The sequence below is a fragment of the Rhipicephalus sanguineus genome, chromosome 3 (assembly GCF_013339695.2).
Source record: "Rhipicephalus sanguineus isolate Rsan-2018 chromosome 3, BIME_Rsan_1.4, whole genome shotgun sequence".
Classification (NCBI taxonomy): domain Eukaryota; kingdom Metazoa; phylum Arthropoda; class Arachnida; order Ixodida; family Ixodidae; genus Rhipicephalus; species Rhipicephalus sanguineus.
In genome coordinates, this window is record NC_051178.1 from 16757039 (window position 1) to 16776745 (window position 19707).

At 45.8% G+C, this 19707-nt stretch overlaps 1 protein-coding gene across 1 annotated transcript in view; it reads left to right on the forward strand.

Moving 5' to 3' along the window:
* The window catches only part of LOC119386466 (dual oxidase), a 348909-nt gene that overhangs the window by 282899 nt on the left and 46303 nt on the right, over nucleotides 1–19707 (forward strand). Inside the window, exons 24-26 of the mRNA XM_037653749.2 lie at nucleotides 11761–11810; nucleotides 12449–12609; nucleotides 16910–17030. Of these exons, the coding sequence (XP_037509677.1) occupies nucleotides 11761–11810; nucleotides 12449–12609; nucleotides 16910–17030 (332 nt within the window). The remainder of the gene's footprint in view (nucleotides 1–11760; nucleotides 11811–12448; nucleotides 12610–16909; nucleotides 17031–19707) is intronic.

Here is a 19707-nt window from a genome sequence, read left to right on the forward strand (position 1 = left end):
CAGCGCACATTTCTCTGTTGAGATTGCTAAGCCTTGCGTGCGAAGGTAGTCAGATGCTTGTGACGCTGCCCTCTGTAGCCTTGCACGAACTTGCAGGCGTGTCACTGCTGATGCCCAGACGCAGATGTCATCAGCGTATAGCGAAACACTGACTGTTTCCGGGAGCGCCTCCGCCAGGCCAAGCAGAGCAAGGTTGAATAGCACCGGGCTTAAAACACCGCCTTGTGGGACGCCACGGCACGTGTAGTGGTCGGAGGTCGGGCCATCTTCAGTATCTACAAAAAAGGACCTTCGTGTCAGGTAACTTCGGATCCAACGAAATATCCAACGAAGAAAAGCAATAAATGTAAGGAATACTTAGGTACACTTGTTACTTTTACTTTCTGCAACCGTGCACAGGCTTAAAACAACGGACCTCTTTAGGGGGACACTAAACAGAAAAAATATTTGTCATCTTAGTAAATTACTCCTTCACAATTTCAGTCACCACGCTCGCCGCCACCAGACGCTTGGTAAGCGAGAAAACGCGCAAAAAGAAAATGCAGGTGGCGACCCCACCTTGAAATTCGCGCACCAAACGTCGTGGCGTCGTAGATTTGACGCCACCTGCGAGGTCTGACGTAATTCCTAAATTTCGTTGAGGAAATGTTGTTAAGATACGAGAAATACACTTTGAAATCTGTGAAGTCACGCGCTAATATTTTGGCGCGAAAATTAAAAATTAAAATGTGACATTGATTTTCTCTATGTCATGGTGAAATCAGTGACATTACAGTTCTCAAAGTACAATTTATCAATATAAACCAATGAATCGTTTCACTTTAGTGCTCCTTAAAAAGAGTGGTGGTGCAAAGTTTGTGAACATTTTTTGTTTGCTCTGAATCTGTGTCTACTCACTCGTTAATAGCAGCAACGAAATTCATTTGCCCGAGCACGTGACGAATGTTTAATTATACGCTTGTAGGTTACGACCGGAGCCAGTTTCGATTTCGAAGAGCACTCGGAGGCGTCGTTATGTACTCGGCCACTCGTGAAAAAATACTATCAGGTGTCCTCGAATGGCAATGACGCCACAGACCACCTTCTGCCGTGCCGTTAGCGCTGCTGTTCTTCTGCTGCGTTGAGCGCTGCGAGTGCTTGTTTCATTGACCGTCGAACTGCGTTGCTTATCTATTGCGGTGATTGACGAAGGAGCCGGGGAGAGTGCAAAAATTAGATAGAAAAGCTTGATTCACTTTGCAAATCTCGCCGGTGTCTGCCATTTTGTTCTTGTCGTTGTCGTCCAACTGAGGCAACGATTTCCGTGAGCCTCGGAGCAGCGGCAGGATTAGGCGTGTTGAAACATTTTCGCTCCGTTCATTTGTAAAGTAGCCGGTTGAGATGTGACGATGGAAGCAGTGAAATCTCAACATTTGCGCTCTCTCGCAGTATGCATGTGTAACATGTAAGTGGCGTGTGTACGCTTTACCGACTCGTACTCTGATCGGCAAAGCAGTGTTCTAAAGACATCCCACGTACGTACGTCGGAGCACTGAAGCACTTATCTGTCCGCTACGCATACGATCTCGGCAGTAGAGAGCTTTAGTTTGTCTGTAGACTTCCCAACTTATGCGGACACCCAATTACCGGAGCCGTTGGCGGCAGCAGCAGCAGCGGAGCTGTTGGCGACATCTTGTGGCGTTTCGTCTAAGTACGATATAAAATATACATAATTTTTGTTCCTGGTCGCTTTGCTGTTCTTGTCGAAAAAAAGAATAATGAGAATACCATGAGCTGATAATTATCTCACTGCCAATGCTTTACGCAGAGTCGGTAAGCGCGTAAGTGGCTGCAATGTTATGCTTGTGGGTCTCTGGATCGTCATGTGTCGCTACCAGCGTTGTCTGTCTTCCACACGTCTCCGGTATCCCGGCGAGAACTCGTGACGAACGTTGTTTACAAGGGGTTCCCGCATGATGACCTCATGGCTTCTTGCATCAATTTCCGATTCGGCGCTTTCACCAACTCCAAACTCAATTAATGTATTTCTTAGGCGGTACTTGTGGCTGACATTCTACAGATGGCACCTTTATGTTCCCATCTGTGCGATGTAAGAGTCAAATTGTGTTCTGATTTTTGTGTCGCGACTTCTCTCAAGGTTTAGCCACGGCGGCCACTGCAACGCGAGGATAACCAACGTCTTAAAGACGCATAACCTGTGCATTAAAGCTGGCGCTCATTTTGTACACACACTTCTTGGTGGGAGAAGACTAAAGGCATGACATCGCTATACCATTTGTTGCAGCCTTAGAAAGTATACTTCGAAGAGAAGGCCGTGTGTCGTTCCAAGGGAGCCGCACTCGAGTATCGGTCACTCTGTAGCATACAGCTTCACTAGTGCACGTGACTTCAGTTAATCTAATACGAGGCGTGCTACCCTTGCACATGGATCGCGGAACAAAATAGCCGCAGGAAAAAAAAAGAAAGCTACCGCTGTCTGCTGTGGTGGTAAAGTGCTTACGGTGCTCGGATTCTGACTCGAAGGTTCGATCCCGGCCACGGCGGGATCAGAAACGGCTGCCCACGATCGGGACGGGATCAATGATCCGAATGTGCAATTATATGTCTACGTTCTTGTATTTTAGGAGCGGAGCTCCTTATAGCATCGCCTGGTCGGTCGTCGCTCCATGCTGCGTGTCCCCGCCGTCGCATCTCCCGTATCATTCAATAGATGGCGCTGTCCCATGGAGATGCATGCAAACTGCAGTTGGGTGACGATATACTAGATGGCGCTGTCCCATAGAGATAGAAAAAAGAAATAAAATAAAAAAAATAAAAAATTAAATTTAAAATTGAAAAATGAAAAAAATTAAAAGTTAAAAAATAAAAAATAAAATAAAAATGAAAAACAAAAATAAGAACGAAAAAAGGAAAAAGAAAAATAAGCAAAGCGGCGTATCGCTTTGATTACTGCTGGGCAAAACCACTGAACATTTCACGGTGTAACCATGATTGCTTCAGGAGCTTCGCCTAAGCTCTTCATCATTCACCCGTGCATATGCTGTCATTTTTTTTTGTCAAATAAATAAAGAAACGGCGCATACAAGCACGCGTGTGACACCTTCGAGGCCCGCATTTCTGTACGCTGGCCGTTTTTCGCGTACGACTCTGCTGCCGCATGTCTGGCTTCATTTCTGCTTCCGACAGCTAAATTACGGCGAGCTCAAACAGCTTCATTGTGGAAAAATTTCCGTGGTGCCTGACGACGGCCAAGGATTCTAGCGGTAAGCTGAAAGGCACTGATTACGGCATCAGCGAAGACATTCCCCCGGAAATTCGCTCAGCCAGAAGACGCCTTATCGAATTTGGAAAAGCGCAGCACTCCCCGTATAAGCTCCGTTATGACAAGCTCATCTGTGGCCGTAAAATATACGTTTATGATCAGGCTAAGCAGTTGGTTGTCGAACGCCAAGCCTAGCAACGAGCGCAAAAGCCATCAAGGCTAAATCAGAGTGCTAAGCATGATCTGTCGCTGCTCTACACTAACATTCGAAGCCTAATGCCTAAACGGGATCCGTTATGCACCTTGATCTCATCATCTTCTAGCAACGTCGTACTATTGACGGAAACGTGGCTAACCTCTAACGTACTTGATTCCGAGATTCTTCCTGATCTACCAGATTTTGATATCTTTCGCAAAGACCGCTTTGATGATAACCGTGGGGGTGGTGTGGCTATTTCCACACATCGTGCTCTGCTGTAAATGTAAAAACTTCTCGTGCTCTGCTGTAAATGTAAAACTTCACCGCGCATGTTATTCGCCTGTTGCTATCGTCCACCAACCGCTGATAGCTCCTTTCTTTCGTCTTTTCATGAAGCATTGTTAGAATTAACAACGATGCATCCCAATACCCCCGTATTATTATTCGGGGATTTCAATTTCCCTACAATAGATTGGAGTAATGTTGCGTCATGTCTTGCACAAAATAACATGGCTAGCGAATTTGTAAACACATTGTTTGCTTTTTGGCCTCTCGCAGCTGGTGACTAAACCTACCCGAATAACCCAACACTCGTCAACCATCTTTGATCTCCTTTCACGTCACACCCCGATAACGTGCCCCCCCCTCCTTACGTATATCAGTGGTTTTAGCGACCACAAGGTCATCCATGCAACCTTTCCCTGCAACGTCTTAAAAAGCAGGAAATCTAAAAAAGTAGTTACGCTGTACAACAAGGCCGAGTATTCCAGCATTCACCGTGAACTTTGTTTTTCGCGAGAAACTTGCCCTTACGTATCGGCAGCAATCAACTGAGAGCATTTGCATACTATACAAAGCTGAAATGCTGCGTTTAATGAATCTTTACATCCCGACTACTACTCTAAATGAAAAAGCACGTTGTCCTTAGTTTAACGAGTCTTTAAAGCGCTTAAATAATAAGAAAAGGCGAATATTTCGAGTAGCTAAACGAACTGGTTTACTGGTTACGAACTGGTTACGAAATGGAATGAAGCCGCTAAAGAGTACAACCCATTAAAAGCACGTGCAAAGAGTGACTTCTATTCCACTATCATATCAAATATGTTGCAGTCTAACCCGCGGCGTTTTTGGAAAGCGATTAAGCCTCATAATAAAAGTTCCATTTCATTATGTGATAACTCGGATGCAACCATTGCCGATTCCGATGTTCCCAATGCCTTGAATCTAGCGTTTTGCTCAGTGTTCACAAAATAATGTACAGATGTATCACCGCATTTTCCATATCTCAATTTTCCTCCAATGGAGGGTATTGAATTCAGGGCAGAATGCATTGTTAAGAGCATAGACTCCCTGAAGTGCTCGTCGTCCTGTGGTATAGATAGAATCAACGCGAAAGTGCTAAAAAATACAAAGTATGTGTGCAGTTCTATTCTCTGTATCATTTTCCAGCACTCACTTGACACAGGTACAGTGCCAAACGACTGGAAAATAGGGAAGGTCATTCCAGTCTTCAATAAAGGTGACTGGTCTTCCCCAGGTAACTACCGTCCCATTTCACTAGCCAGCATATGCTCCAAGATTATGAAACACGTCATTTACTCTCATGTTGCTAATTTCCTAACTTTGGTGGACTTCTTTCATCCCAATCAGCATGGTTTCAGGAGAGGTCACTCATGCGAATCCCAACTTGCTCTATTCACTCATGACATTCATTTAAACTTAGACTGTAATATTCCAACCGACGCTGTATTCTTGGATTTTGAAAAGCCTTCGATGAGGTTCCTCATTCTCGTCTTTTGTGAAAATTATCGCGCCTAAGCATTCATCCGCTTGTTCGCAACTGGATCGAGTGTTTCTTATCCAACCGGAAGCAGTTCGTGTATGCTAACAACTACACATCATCCACTTCGCTCCTTCTGTCTGGCGTACCCCAAGGCACTGTTCTTAGGCCGCTCCTCTTCCTAATCTATGACCTGCCATCTGCTGTAACCTCGGTAATACGTCTTTTTGCAGATGATTGCGTCGTGTACCGCCCTATCAATAACCTCTCCGACGTCTGTTCTCTTCAAGAAGACCTCTTTTGTATTCAAGACTGGTGTGCTACATGGCTCATGTCACTGAACACCAGTGAAACCGTGAACATTTCCATTGTCGACCTAACTACGCACCCTCCGTGTACAAGATTAATAACTGCATTTTATCTAATGTGCATTCCTTCAAGTACCTAGGTCTTCACCTATCACAAGATTTGTCTTCGACGGATCACGTAACCCACTATATGAATTCAGCTAAGAAAATGCTTGGTTATCTTCGCCGTAATATTTTCATGGCACAGTCACACGTAAGATTACTTGCCTACAAAACGCTCGTGCGACCTAAACTTGAATATGCCTGTGCTATCTTTGACCCCCACCAATCTAATCTCACTAAAGCTCTCGAATGTGTTCAAAACCGTTCTGCTAGATTTATGTTTTTCCGAGTACTCCTATCACACAAGCGTTTCGTCTCTAACGTCTAAAGTGGAGCTAGTATCTCTTGCCTCGCATCTCACGCCTATGCCTCTACCACAGATTCTTTCACACCATACCTCGTGACAGTCAGTCGATTCAACTGACTTATCGTACATCTCGAACAGGCCACATGAACGCAGTAATGCCACCCCGAACCACTACATTCCATCAGTCATTCTTCGTCCGAACTGCCCGAGACTGGAATGGCCTTCCGGGGGATGTTGCACTCGTCCGTGAGGCAGCGCGCTTCCGATCTGCTACCGAACACTTAGTGTAATATATTATACTGCTGTTTTTGGACTTACCTCTGTAAATAGATATTTTTTTCTTCCTTTCAAATTGTCATCATTGCCGTCTTTTGTATTTGGCATTTTCTGATTGTTGTTTGTTGTTAATTATTGTATTTTTTTCTTTTTTCTATCTTTTGTTCGTACTTTTGATGCCCACTCCTCATGTAATGTCCCTTGGGACCATTGAGGTATCAATAAATAAACAAAATAAATAGAGGGTACTTCAGGGTACTTGCAACACAGCGATCTGAACTCACTTTTTTTTGTTATGAATGCAAAATTCAGCCAGCTTCACTCCGCGAAACCCCTCGAAACGCCGACACCCCTCTTCTTCAGTCTCTTGCCGTTCTATTGCCTACGTCAGGCGGCTTCTTTCTCGGGAGTACGAGCCGCCTTGGCTATTATGGAAGTGAAAACTTCCGAAGAACCGAGACTCTCCTTTGTACTCCACCGAGCCCCTCACTGACCTAGTTTTCGCAAACAGCTGGGCTCTGAGTCGCTTTCCGCCGAGCCTCAGTCTCGCCCCTCACCCATTGGTGCGCCGCTCATTGGTTCCCCCTTTGCACGAAGCTTCACTCTAGCCCCTCGAGGCAAGGCACTGCCTTCCCCCTTTCCGCCACGCCTCTCCCGACGCCGCCAAGACCTCCCCGCTCGTCCCGTCGTCTTCTTGTCCCGTGTTTGCTTCTGCGCTATGTATTCTGCTTAATGCGCTGTTAAAATCGGTTTTATTGGCGACTTTGACAAACTCGAAGGACTCTTGAGCTTCGCCTTCAAGAGTAGAGCGCGACAGTGTAATGGGGCCCCGCTCGCCTTTTCATTCATTGGCCTTGCTACGCTGTGCACCTCAACCGTGCCGCTAGGAAAGGAACGAATTTGCGCGTAAAATTGCCTGTTTCAAACTATCCCAGAATTCCTACTGCAAGTACATTTGGCAAGTGCCCACTGCGCCGTAATTCTTCCTTTTTGCGCATTAGCGAAGTACGCACTGCGCGTTCGGAAGGCAGCACGCGCACCTGCACACTTTGTTAATGCTATTGCAGTTGATGATGATGATTGATGATGTCTGAGTGCTGTGTATGGGTGGGCCATTAACACTTTCCTGTCCGCGGGAAAATAGGTCATTTTTGGATACTCTAGTAAAAAAAAGTTTCTACTGCCACACGTACTTTTTGACACTAAAATATATGATAAGAATTTCTAGAACAAGGAACGCGCTCTCTAATGGTATTAAATTTAGGCAAATATTACTAAACAAGTTTACGAAAGAAAAAAAAAACACTTTAGTACGAAAACTTTCAGCAAGAACGAGAACACTCTGTAAAGACATCAATGCTGCTTTGTACCAAGCAAACACAAAAAGAAATTTTGAAGTAAATATTTTGACCAAAAATGTCATATCCAATATCCCTGAAAATGTAAGGATTCTATCTGTAACCGTTATTTAGATACGAAAGAAAACGTTAGCCCGCGTGGCTATTGTTCCGTCCCGCAATGCAGTTGTGTGATGCGGCGAAGCACGGGTTTGCGCAGCATGTTTCGCTGAAAACGTTCGTTTTCTGTTGTACATTTCACTCAAGAGTAGGCATCAATGCATATTCATTAGTTGTGCTTCACATCTCGGTGATTATTTCTCCGGTAAAGAACAGCACGAACAAATCGACGGCTCCGACGAAACGCCGCGCGGAACTACGGAGCGCAATGCCAGAATCCACTACGGGTTGTGTTCTCGTGCAAAACTCCACTCCCTGAGCAGCCGCTGCCAAGCGGTCTGGCCCAAACGATGTTGAAACCGTGCAGATAACAGTTGTGACCTTTAAAACACGCCCGATATCTTTCGAATGGAACGCGGCAGTGGCGACTCGGTTCGGAGAGAAAAACCAATGTTACCGCCGGATACCTGTCGACGTTCAGCGGTTGTTCCACGTGCTGTCGCTGTCTGTCCTGAAGTCTGGTGAGTCAAAATCATCTTCCGATTCTGCGCTGCTGCCATCCTCAAAAAAATATGAATCAGACTCGTGGGAATCCGCCGAAATGAGCCGTTTCCGAGAGGCAGGTTCGTGCAATATCGACGCCATCTTTGAAGCTACCAGCATTCGGCCCTCTCGACTTAATTGGGACTTGAACCCTCCCTCCGCGGTGCGGAAACGTAAACAAAAAGCGAAACTACAAAAGCAGTTCGTCTTTTATACGATGGATGATGCTAGCTTTCATTAAGCGCTCCCAGCGAGACAAAATATGAAGTTAAAAACGATCGATAGCGTGCTATCAATGGGTACAGGCGTGAACAGGCAAGTGTTGAAGCACCCAGTCAGTGCGCAATTCACATGTTCTCATGCCAGGTGCGATATACGCTTGTGTCATGCAATATTATGAGCGTTATGGAGACTCACTTTAGGGGCCAAGCACCTTAGGGTCTCGACTTGCCGGCATGTCATGTCTTCGTCACGGTACATCACAAACGGGTATGTGCCACAAACATGGAGTAAATCCCACTACTGTCCACCGGTCCATACTATGCATATTATGAGTTAAAGGTTCGTAGTTACTGCCTAAAACATTGTTTGGCTTAGCAGCGGTGTCAGAATCCCCGACGAAATTTACGAAGGCACTCAAGTTCTAAAACCAGAGGCACAAACGTGGATCTCTACGGTAATGTCATTGATTTGAAAAACCACTTCTTGAAACATATCTGCAAAGTGATTGTGCTTTACTCGCCACCGGTCCACTAAAAACGAAGAAGGCAACAAACACCCTTCCCTGAAACACCCTTCCCTACATGCTACAGGGAACTGAAACCGGGCATGTAGAGAAGAAGTAGAAGCAGCGCCTTACGGTAAGCTGCATACGGATGCAGTTTCCCGAAGACGTTAGGGGAGCTGAAACACCCTTCCCTACATGCTTCGCCCCCTGCCCAGTTTTTAGACGCGGAGCAGCTTTTGCTCGGGGCTGTGTCCATCCTTCCTTTGGCGACCGTCCGCTCGGGAATCATGCGTGCTGGCACGCGCTGGCGCATTCGGGCCTGTGTAAAGGGCTGGGTAAGTCGCTGTGGCTTCTCCCCCTTACACTCTCTCAGCAATCATGTGATAGGCGTCGGGGAACGATTTTCTCCAGACGCGCGATGAACCCACGTGCTCCCGCGCGGCGTATTCCAACAAGAGTTCGGGACGAGTAACAGCAACAGCAACTACAGTGAATTCATGGTGTGCTCCACTTGCAAGGACGCGTTAACATCGGGCGAGGTGCCCTTGATGAACGGAGCTTTAAGTCGACCCATGCGCTGCTTCGCATCACCAGATGGTTCCCTTTAGTTGGAGATGGTGTATTTTTTCTTTCTTTACATGACATTCGTATAAGGTTTATTTTCATTATCACTTTCAAGCAGGGACGTGGCTCTGTGGTAGAACACGTGCTTGTCAAGACGTGACTTCGAATGCCACTCAAACCAGACATTTTTATTATTTCTGTATTTGCATCTCTGACAAATTTTCGCTCACGGATAACGCCAATTTTTCTCTCTCAGCCAACGACTCCGATACCGACACCGGAATTTCTGTGAAACGAGCTGTTTATCGCGTTAATAATGACCACGTGCAGACACCACCGTGGAAGCGTAGCAGCTAATGTGTCAGACTGCAAATCTTGAGGACGCCGGCTCGATTCGCGACCTTAGTGGCCGCACTTACATCGGGGCAAAAGTCGACAATAATTGCATGTCATGCTTAAGACCACGCTACAGTGCCCCACGTGGTCAAACTCACTCGGAGTCCTACACTTCAGCATGCCTTATAATCATATTGTGGTTTTCTCGCGGAAAAACTTTGCAAATAATATTAGCCTATGTAGATTTACACAGAAACATATCCGCCGAGGCAGTGGGGCGGATTTCGCGGTAGTGTACACGAATATGTTCTGTTGCATCACGATGTCACCAGCACTAAGAGTAACGGAGAGGACGGCTTGTATAGCGTTTCTATGTGCGTGAGAAAGCAAAATATTTGGGACATCATTTATTGTGTACAGCACAAACGAATGAGAAGAATGCATACTTTTAACGTGTGTTAAAAGTATGCAGATATGTCGACGAGTTTCTTGTTTTTATATCAGTCCCCATAAATGTTAGCTATGCAGAAGTCGCTGTCGGTGTCTTGAACTGTTTCAAACAGTGTTCGGCCTCATTATCATTCACGACGAAAGTTCCTGACAACGACACAATCCAGTTCTTAGATTTAGCCCTGTTTTTCAATTGAGACGACCGTATTTCCTGGGAGTATAAACCGCGGTCAAAGAAAGCCATTCTACCCTTTTATTCATCTCATACTAAACTAGTGAAAAGAGGGATTGCTTCCTCATGCCTCAAGTCGGCGCTGACCAAGTCATGGACTCATAAGGTCAGCCGTAGCTTCGACCACCAGATTTCAAGCCCTTCAGCTTCGGCTTTCCCTTGCACCTTGCTTGTTGCCGTGGCATCCTCCCTTCTTAAGAAGAAGGGTGCTTCACCTTCCGTTGCACCACGACAGAATCCTAACAAGTATGTTATCATGCCCTAAATTCACACCATTTCACACAACCTTAAGTGGATAGGATTAAAGCACGGCGTAACCCTCGTCTTCACGGCACCCTTTAAGCTTTCCCGTTTGTGTGCTCTGGCCGGTGAACAAACCAAGAAATCAGAGTGCGAAAAGATGCAAAAGAAGGCATTTGTTCCCTGTGATATGACAGTGGTACATAAAATCCAACTCAGTTGCGGTAAAGCTTACGTCGGCCAAACGGGCCGATGTCTTAATGATATATTAAGAGAGCGCGCGACTACACTGATGACTCAGAATGACGGGGCGCACCTTCCTGCGCATTGCAGGAAGCGCGGGTGCGCAGCACTTTTCGAGGAGGCAGATGTCATGTGTAGAGCAAAGGGAAGGCGAGATTCAAGAGGAGGACCAGATTAAGATTGCTACAGACGCGTGCATCAGTGCGTCTTCGGTGCATTTGACGATGAAGGAAACAAACTTCCTTCACAGCAGTTAATTGCTTAATAATGATCATATGCATCCCCCTTAAAGATATCCTAGATTGTTACCGCATGTCCCAGCGATTCGGCAGTTTTCTGTGACAGTGGCTGTTGTGAATGCGCCTGCGCATAAGCTTTCTTGGTGTGACGTTTTTTTTTTTCGAATAAGCTCAGTTGCAAGTGAGCGTCTTTTCTGTCGTGTGGTCTTTCTTCCTAACCAAATCCGCGCTCCCCAATGCAAGATGTTGAACCAACTAGCCCAACAACTGAGCATTTCAATTTGGCTGGTTGGGCTTCTTGGTATAGCATTTTGCGGGATGAAGGTGCAGCGCAGCCGACGCAAGACACGCGAAACCACGACGCAGGCGCACACTTCGCGCCAAGTGGGATTCATTTCTCTTCCTCTCTTGCGTTGGGTGCGCTACACTCTGTCCCAGAAATAGTGGCTTCAGTTAGCAAAATGCCACTGACACGCTTTCTGCTTTCTTTTGCAGCTCCGACTTCAAGTCTACTATTACATTCTGGGTATTTCAAACAGTCACCGGTGCGTACACTATTTCGTGCTCAACTATTTTTTGTAATAAGCTTGCATCTGACACAAAACTACTTTCCTTACATCTTATATATACTAGTCCACAAAGTAATATCGTAGAGAAAATTAAGTTCAGGCTTTGCATTGTCGTACTAACCAATTCGTTGACTTCACTATGGCGTATGGCGGCGCACACCGGGTGAAATGACCAACACGAAAATAAAATGACAACACAAGTGCTGACTTCCGCTAACCTTTATTACGGAAAAATCTGCTTGAGTAGGCACTTTTTTGACGCATGCGTTTTTAACACATGACGAGAGCCTAGTATGAAGCTGAACACATAGAGCACCGTACAATCAGAAACAAACAATTCGCAATAAAACCGACCGCATATCTTATGTTTCAGCGCAAGAAAACACGAGGAAGGAAAAAGAAGACATCCTGGTGTCTTCCATTTCGTCCTCGTGTTTCCTTTCGTTGAAACATAGACAGAAAAGCACCACAGAGCAGAAATGAACGTGGATATGTACTAGTTGAGTTCGCAATCATTTAATCGAGGTTCGGCCGCTTAGCAATCAGCCATAAATTTTTACTTTATTGACAGTCTCGTGGAATGATATATTCATGTTACTTTTTATTTCTTCCAGGTATCACGGGTGTGCTGCTCTTCATTGTTATGTGCGTCATATTTATATTTGCGCATCCAAAAATACGGCAAAAGGCATACAGCTACTTCTGGATGACGCACAGCCTTTACATTCTTCTTTACATCTTGTGTCTTCTACATGGACAGGCTAAACTTACAGGGGTGAGTACATGGGCTTCATATGTACGCGCTCAAAGATTTCCTTTGGCATCAGCTATATTGGGCACTTTATTTCTCAAATGTGTCGCCCTCGCGTGTCCTTGTTTTAAAGGGGCGCTGCAACGCTTTTTCGTGTGACAGTCGAAGGACCTGACCAACGGAGCTTATTGCCCCACGGATCAAAAGCCGCATTTTTTTTTTTCGAATCCTTCATGTATCCTTCGTTCCGACCAGCGCGCTGGTAGCTACAGTGGGGTGCACAAAAGGGCGTGAAGCTACGTCGGCGCGCGTCATAAGCTCGAGCACGTTATTAAAAGGTCCAAACAACCTGTGAAAATGCATAGAACGAGCACGCTATTTCCTTCCGCTGTTTCCCATTCTTCTCAGCACAATTTGTGATTCCATGAGTAAATGAGCTCTCGATTTGTTGTTATGCGAGGGATACCACTTGTGAATTGTCTTCTACCAACCTTTGCCATGCATTCGCACGCCCTTTCTGCCTTATGTCCCGTGACTATCGGGCGCAATCAACTTATTTCACTTCGCGCAAGCGGAGATAACAGCCAGCGTGTAGTCGAAAAGCGCGAAATCCTGATAAGCTAAACGCTTACTGCCGACATTGTCCACATGTTGTATGACGAAATAAATGGCGAGGAGGACATAGCGCCTGCGGGAAGGGTCGTGAAGTGAAAATCTGCACTGCCGAAAGTCGTTGAAACTAGTCCGCATCTGGTAACGACTTTCGGCCGTGAACACTGTTCTCGTTTTTTCTCTCTCCTTTCCTTTTATTTTTTCTCTCACTATCTCTGAAATGTCTTTGAGGGCGAGTGGGACGCCGCAAAAGAAGCAAGTTCAACGGTAGTGGAACTCACCTTTTGACGAAGGGAGCAACCCTCCCGAAACTCTTGGGAAATAAATATTTATTTCACTGTTGCGGAAGACAACGCCTCCGGTGTGTTATAACACATTACTCGAAGAGAACTGGCGCACTGAACGATTAACCTACAGTGATATATATATATATATATATATATATATATATATATATATATATATATATATATATATATATATATATATATATATATATATATATATATATATATATATTGGAACGCAACGGTTAACGCGACCTCTATTAGGCCGTGAAGGCACGGTGAAGCGACCACACCCGAGGCACAGATCACGATCAAGCCGAGTTCGCACCACCGATGAAGACGACGAACACCCATGATGATGAGCATGTATGAAGAGGGTAGATGCGTCTAACGAACGCCCACACTAACTCCTCCCCCACGCGAGAGCGGGCATCCTGACCGCACTTTAAAGCGAAGAAGAACGCCTTGTGAAAGGCTTCATGCGTGATACGTGGACTATCTCTGCGGCCCGGCAGCGGCGGTCCGCTGGGAGAACAACGGGTGCCACGCGATAGTTGACGGGAGACGTTTGCTCCAAGACCGTGTAGGGGCCAATGAAGCGTAATTGAAATTTATCGCACAAGCCAGGAGTGCGAATGGGTGTAAGAAGCACCACTTAATCGCCAGGGCTGAAGGACACGGCGCGATGAGATGCATCATAGTGAAGCTTGCGGTCCTGTTGCCTTGCCTCAGTGTTGACGCGGGCCATCGGGCGGCAGTGAAGCAGCCGGGACACGTATTCTTCACTGGTGGATGGAGATGGTCTAACAGGCGCAGAGAAGAAGGAAACGTTGAGGAAAGAAGACGGGAAACGACCATGGACGAGGTACAATGGCGAGTAACCGGTTGTGCGCTGTACGGAGGTATTGTAAGCGAAAGTCACGAATGGCAAAATTGCGTCCCAGTTTTTGTGGTCCGGCTGGATATACATGGCTATCATGTCTGACAGCGTACGATGAAAGCGTTCAGTCAGCCCGTTCGTTTGCGGATGGTAACTGGAGCTTGTTTTGTGGGTGGTGCCGCATGCCTTGAGCACTTCGTCAACGAGTTGTGAAAGAAATGCCTTTCCACGGTCGCTAAGGATGACACGAGGAGCAGAAGGATTAAGCAAAGTTTCAGACTGGGCTAGTTGGTAATCCTTCTTCAACAATCAGCGCAAGAACGGACAAGGGACAAGAAAAGGAACAAGAAAGGGCAGCGCTCGTCTATGTTCCCATTCTTGTCCCTTGTCCGTTCTTGCGCTGATTGTTGAAGAAGGATTAAGGCTCGGAGAATAAAATCAGCAACTTCGGAAGCCGATGCAGAAGCTAGGGAAGCTGTTTCGGCGTAGCGTGTCAGATGGTCGACAGCTGTAACTATCTATCGATTACCGGTGACTGTCACAGGAAGCGGACCGTACAGATTGATGCCAACTACCTCAAATGGTTCCAGCGGACACGGGAGTGGTTGTAGTTGTCCGCTTTGAGCTGATGTGGATAGATTTCGACGCTGACAAAGCGCATAGCGAAGTACGTTGCTTCGTGCGCGCTTTGTCATCGTCGAAAGCTGTTAGTGTGGGCGTTCGTTAGACACATTTACCTTCTTCATTGTTCGTAAGGAAATGCCAGCAGCACTAAAGAAATCAGAAGAAACAGAGCCAGGAAAAAAGAGACAGGAACAGGTAGGATGCTGGACTAACAACTGACTTTAATTCGATGAAGACGCGAACAACAAACCGAAATGAGCATGCGCAGCAACAACCGTGAATCACTAACAGGCAACCTATCACCTATCACTGTCAAGAAATCGGACCTCCGTGTTGTTGCTGCGCATGCTCATTTCGGTTTGTTGTTCGCGTCTTCATGGAATTAAAGTCAGTTGTTAGTCCAGCATCCTACCTCTTCCTGACTCTTTTTTCCTGGCTCTGTTTCTTCTGATTTCTCTAGTGCTGCTGGCATTTCCTTACGACGAACTATGTACCAACTTGCCCAACAAGCCACCCTACTGAACTTACCTTCTTCATACTTGTTCTTCATCATGGGTGTTCGTCGTCTTCATCGGTGGTGGGAACTCGCCTTCATTGTGAACTGTGCCAAACAGGCACGGTGAACCCACACTAATGATGATGACTATAATTTAATTACGCTGTTGAATATTACTCAAGGCCATGTAAATTAATTATCACAAGCCAAACACCACGGCCTGGAACTGTCGTGCGGGACGTAGACTGAATTAAAATTCTACCTCTTTGTACTATGAAGCGGTTGAATATTACCGGCCCTTTGTTGGTCCGATGGGGAAGATCCCGTGCAATCGTTACTTAAATAATTGACAAGGAGTTGTTACTTGCATTAGTAGCTGCGAAAATCCCCCGCTGAAATCCTGCGTTGACGTGCTATGCAGTGAAGGTGAGGCAAAGGAAAACTTCGCAGCACCTTGTGGTTGTGAAGTTGGAAAATTTTTTTCTCGCTTAAAACAAAAATTACTCTTTTCAAACTTTCTGTATACTATATCAACAAATCATGTATGTTTCGAACTCGACAAACACTCACCTAACCATTAAAATGTCAATGAGGCATATGTAGGCATGTTCAAATGACATCTAACGGCGCTATATTCAACAACGTACTAATTGGGTGCTAGCTTTTTTTTGGCTAATACAGAAAGGCCGCGAAATCTCAGAAATGACGCGTGACTAGACTGTAGCGCGCATCAGGAAGCAGCGCCCTCAAACAGGATCAATGTGAGGTTGCAAGTCAAGACTACGCTCCCACCTTTCGTGGGTGGGTGCGTAGTCACGTGCTATTTTTCATATTTCGTGTGCTTTATGAGCCGGAAAAAAATGCGCACTGTTGTGACTTCCTTTTCTTCGTCTACGGAAGACCAAACATCATCATTACGGATGCTCCTCACGAGCTGACGCCTGCTCACGTGGCAGCGCTGGCTCGCCCTCTTTTTTTCTAGTTCCATTAAAGAGTTTCATCTTGCAAGACGTGTTTTTGGCTCAATGTTAACCGCGCCGCAGTTGGAAGGCTTAGAGGTCCAACAAGCACGTAAATAATTTGTTCTTGAAAATAACGCAGTTAATGTAATTTGGGCCTGCCTACAGACGCCTTTAATGATTAGGTGAGCTCTTGTCGAGATTAGACACAATTGGGACTAATGAACTAAACGTCATTAACGAAAAAATTAGTACTGACTACTACAGTATACTGGGAACAATATGCACTAGGTCTAAATTACTCGCTGCGCTCAGTACAGTGCGTAATTAATGTTTAGCTTGTGCTATGGATGTCCATGAAAATAACCTTTTGTTACAGCTTTATCAAAGTGCCTGTTGTAATGCACCTGGTCGTTACCGCCTTGTTGTTTGGCAATGTTTGACAACATGTTGAACTTTCGTGCAGTCACCTCGCTTTTGGATGTTCTTCATTGGTCCAGCCATCGTTTTCACTTTGGACAAGGTTGTGAGCCTACAGACAAAATACATGGAACTGGACATTTTGGATACTGAGCTTCTGCCATCAGGTAAACACTCGCGAAGAATTGTAACAGCACGTTTTAATCACATCCGAACATCGTATTCACGTTCACTGCGTTCTTTGTAGAGGGTTGATAACGCTGCGATAAAACAGACAAATTACAATACACAGAGGCTTTGCATTGCACTTTAAGGGAAAACTTGGCTGCCTAGCTCACAACAGCGGCAAGATGACGTATGCCCTTTTCTTTCTCCTTTGCTAACAACGTTGATGGTAAACGATTACGTGTAGCATGGTTAAGCAGTCGTTGCGGCTGATACACAAAACAGGGATTTAGAATGTAGTCTACACTAACAACACGATCTTTAATGGAGTATCGTGCATGAAGTGAGATGTACTTCTAGAGTTATTTGCTTGTATAAGTCAACGACGCGATTACATTGCTCGCGTTTTGAACTGACAGAGGAGCAGTGGAGGTCCCGTTGTTTCGCCGCTCAATGCACACTTTCGTCATGCCGAGTTATTGGTGCAACTGCAATATGCTACCTGGCCGGACCGTTTACAGAAATGTGCTTCCGTGCGTACTGTGACTTGTCCTCGCATACACTCTACAGAAACATTTGAACAAAGTATGTGGGGTTCATCCTGACTTCGACAGATGCAGCCCCCACAACCATCATACTTCGTTAGGAATAGGAGCACCTGGTTAAACAGTTACTTCCAATGCATATAAATGTTCCGATGAATTTCATAATTTCATGAAACTTTTAGTTGCTGCAGCTGTAACGAGTCAACCGATCTAGCTTAGCCCAGACATTTACACTTAAAGAAATCCCCCACCGTTGTTCCTCACAAGGCGAACAGTTCAATCAGGTACTCTGTGATAATGATGGATGTGTCCCCAAGTATCATCTGCCGCAATTATTCTCTGCGGCAGTAAATACCTTTTAGTGCATTTTGGTGCGGCTCTTTTAAAGTGCAAACGTAAAGAACGGTCTGGTGCAGAAAAACATCGCGACAAAACAAGTTTTAGCAAAGAGTTTCACTATTACTAACAATAATTTCTGGGGTGTTATGTCCCAAAACCACGATATCCTTATGACAGACGCCGTACTGGAAGACTCCAGAACTTTGGACCACCTGGAGTTCTTTAACATGTACCTAAATATCACAAACGGACTTCTAGCATTTTGCCTCCTCTGCGGCCGGTATTAGATCCCGCGACGTTCGGGCCAGCAGTCAATAGTTTCCCTACTTTCGCAGATAGGGTAGCAAGTGGGAGAAAAGGGAAGACACACAGCATGCTGTCATCACACCTCACGACTTTTCCACCTCATTCTTAATTTAATATAGAGAAACCAATAAATATTTGACGTAGCACCCGCCAGCGCACATTGCACGCGGTACACTGTGCAAAACAGTGGGTTCCCGCCAAGAATAAATTCATTTTCAATGTTCAGCAGTACGCCTTCGAGACACCGACATTAGGGAAAATGAACGATTACCTAGAGCAAGATTCCATGGTTGCTAAGCAAGTAGGTTTTAATATAACCAGTATTAATTTAGGGCATTGATGCAGTTGTCGAATGGGATGTTTTTCACTACAAGGTGATTTCATAGCGCATATATTAAAGCACGCCTCTGCTTATTTCGCGTCACGATTGTAACCGAGAGAAAGATGGGAGCAGCAAGATATGAAAGAGTGGACGCAGAACACGGCGGAGATTTGCTGAGATGACCGCGAAGAGGGTAGGAAAGTAGAGGAACTTAATTAAAGCATGAGGCCGAGGAAAGACAGGGCTTGCGTGGAGTGCGGGCCCGTTGTGCCTCACCGCCTTTCCAGAAAAGCGTGAAGGTTGTGCGAGGCAGCTACCGCCAAGGCGATCCGTTTCCGACTCTCTCTTCGTCGGCGCCCGAAGGGAGAGTTCCGCCTTTTGTTGGCGGAACTCTTCGCGTCGGCGCAATTTCCTTGGCTGCGTAGCAGGCCCCAACTGTTGCAGAAATGTCGCGCTTCGGCTAAATTCGCGTCGCACAATGCGCAGCTCCCCTCGCTATTTTAATAATGGCCGATAATATCGGTATGTCGGGCGAAGCGTGTCTGCACAGCGATAAAGATGTTTCACGAAGCACAGATGCGCAGAAAGAAACAATTCTTTCGGGGACACCGGCAGGGAGCAATGCTTACGTCGCATGCATACGCAGCTCTTGCTTTTCCTGCCGCGTGCCAAGTTCCTCGAGCTCGTCCTCCTTGATGGAGAACTATATATCGGCCAGTATGCAGCGTAGTGCTAACGAAGCACGCGATGGCGGATGATGTTATAGTCGCGCTCGATATGCAACAGGAGCTATGCGCTTCCATGGTCACGTTTATTGCCGAACAACGAGCGACGCAAACGCTTCAAGTGCCTCGTCTATCGTTGCTTCTAGAAGAACTGATAGATCAGAGGGTCGACTGCATATTCTTGGAGTGGTATAATTCTTAAAGGCACACTAATGTGAAACAACGAATCAACTTAGATTTATAAATTGTACACTGAGAACTCTAATGTCGTCAATTCCACCATCATACGTTTATTAAAAAGCAGAAAACCAAGCTCAGCGTTTCGTTTTTAAATTTCGCGCTGTAATCTCTGTGCGAATATCAACGGGCATGTTTCGTGTTTTGCGACATTTGCTCTACCAAATTTCCCGAAACTTGGCATGCGAGGTCTATATGCCTACCT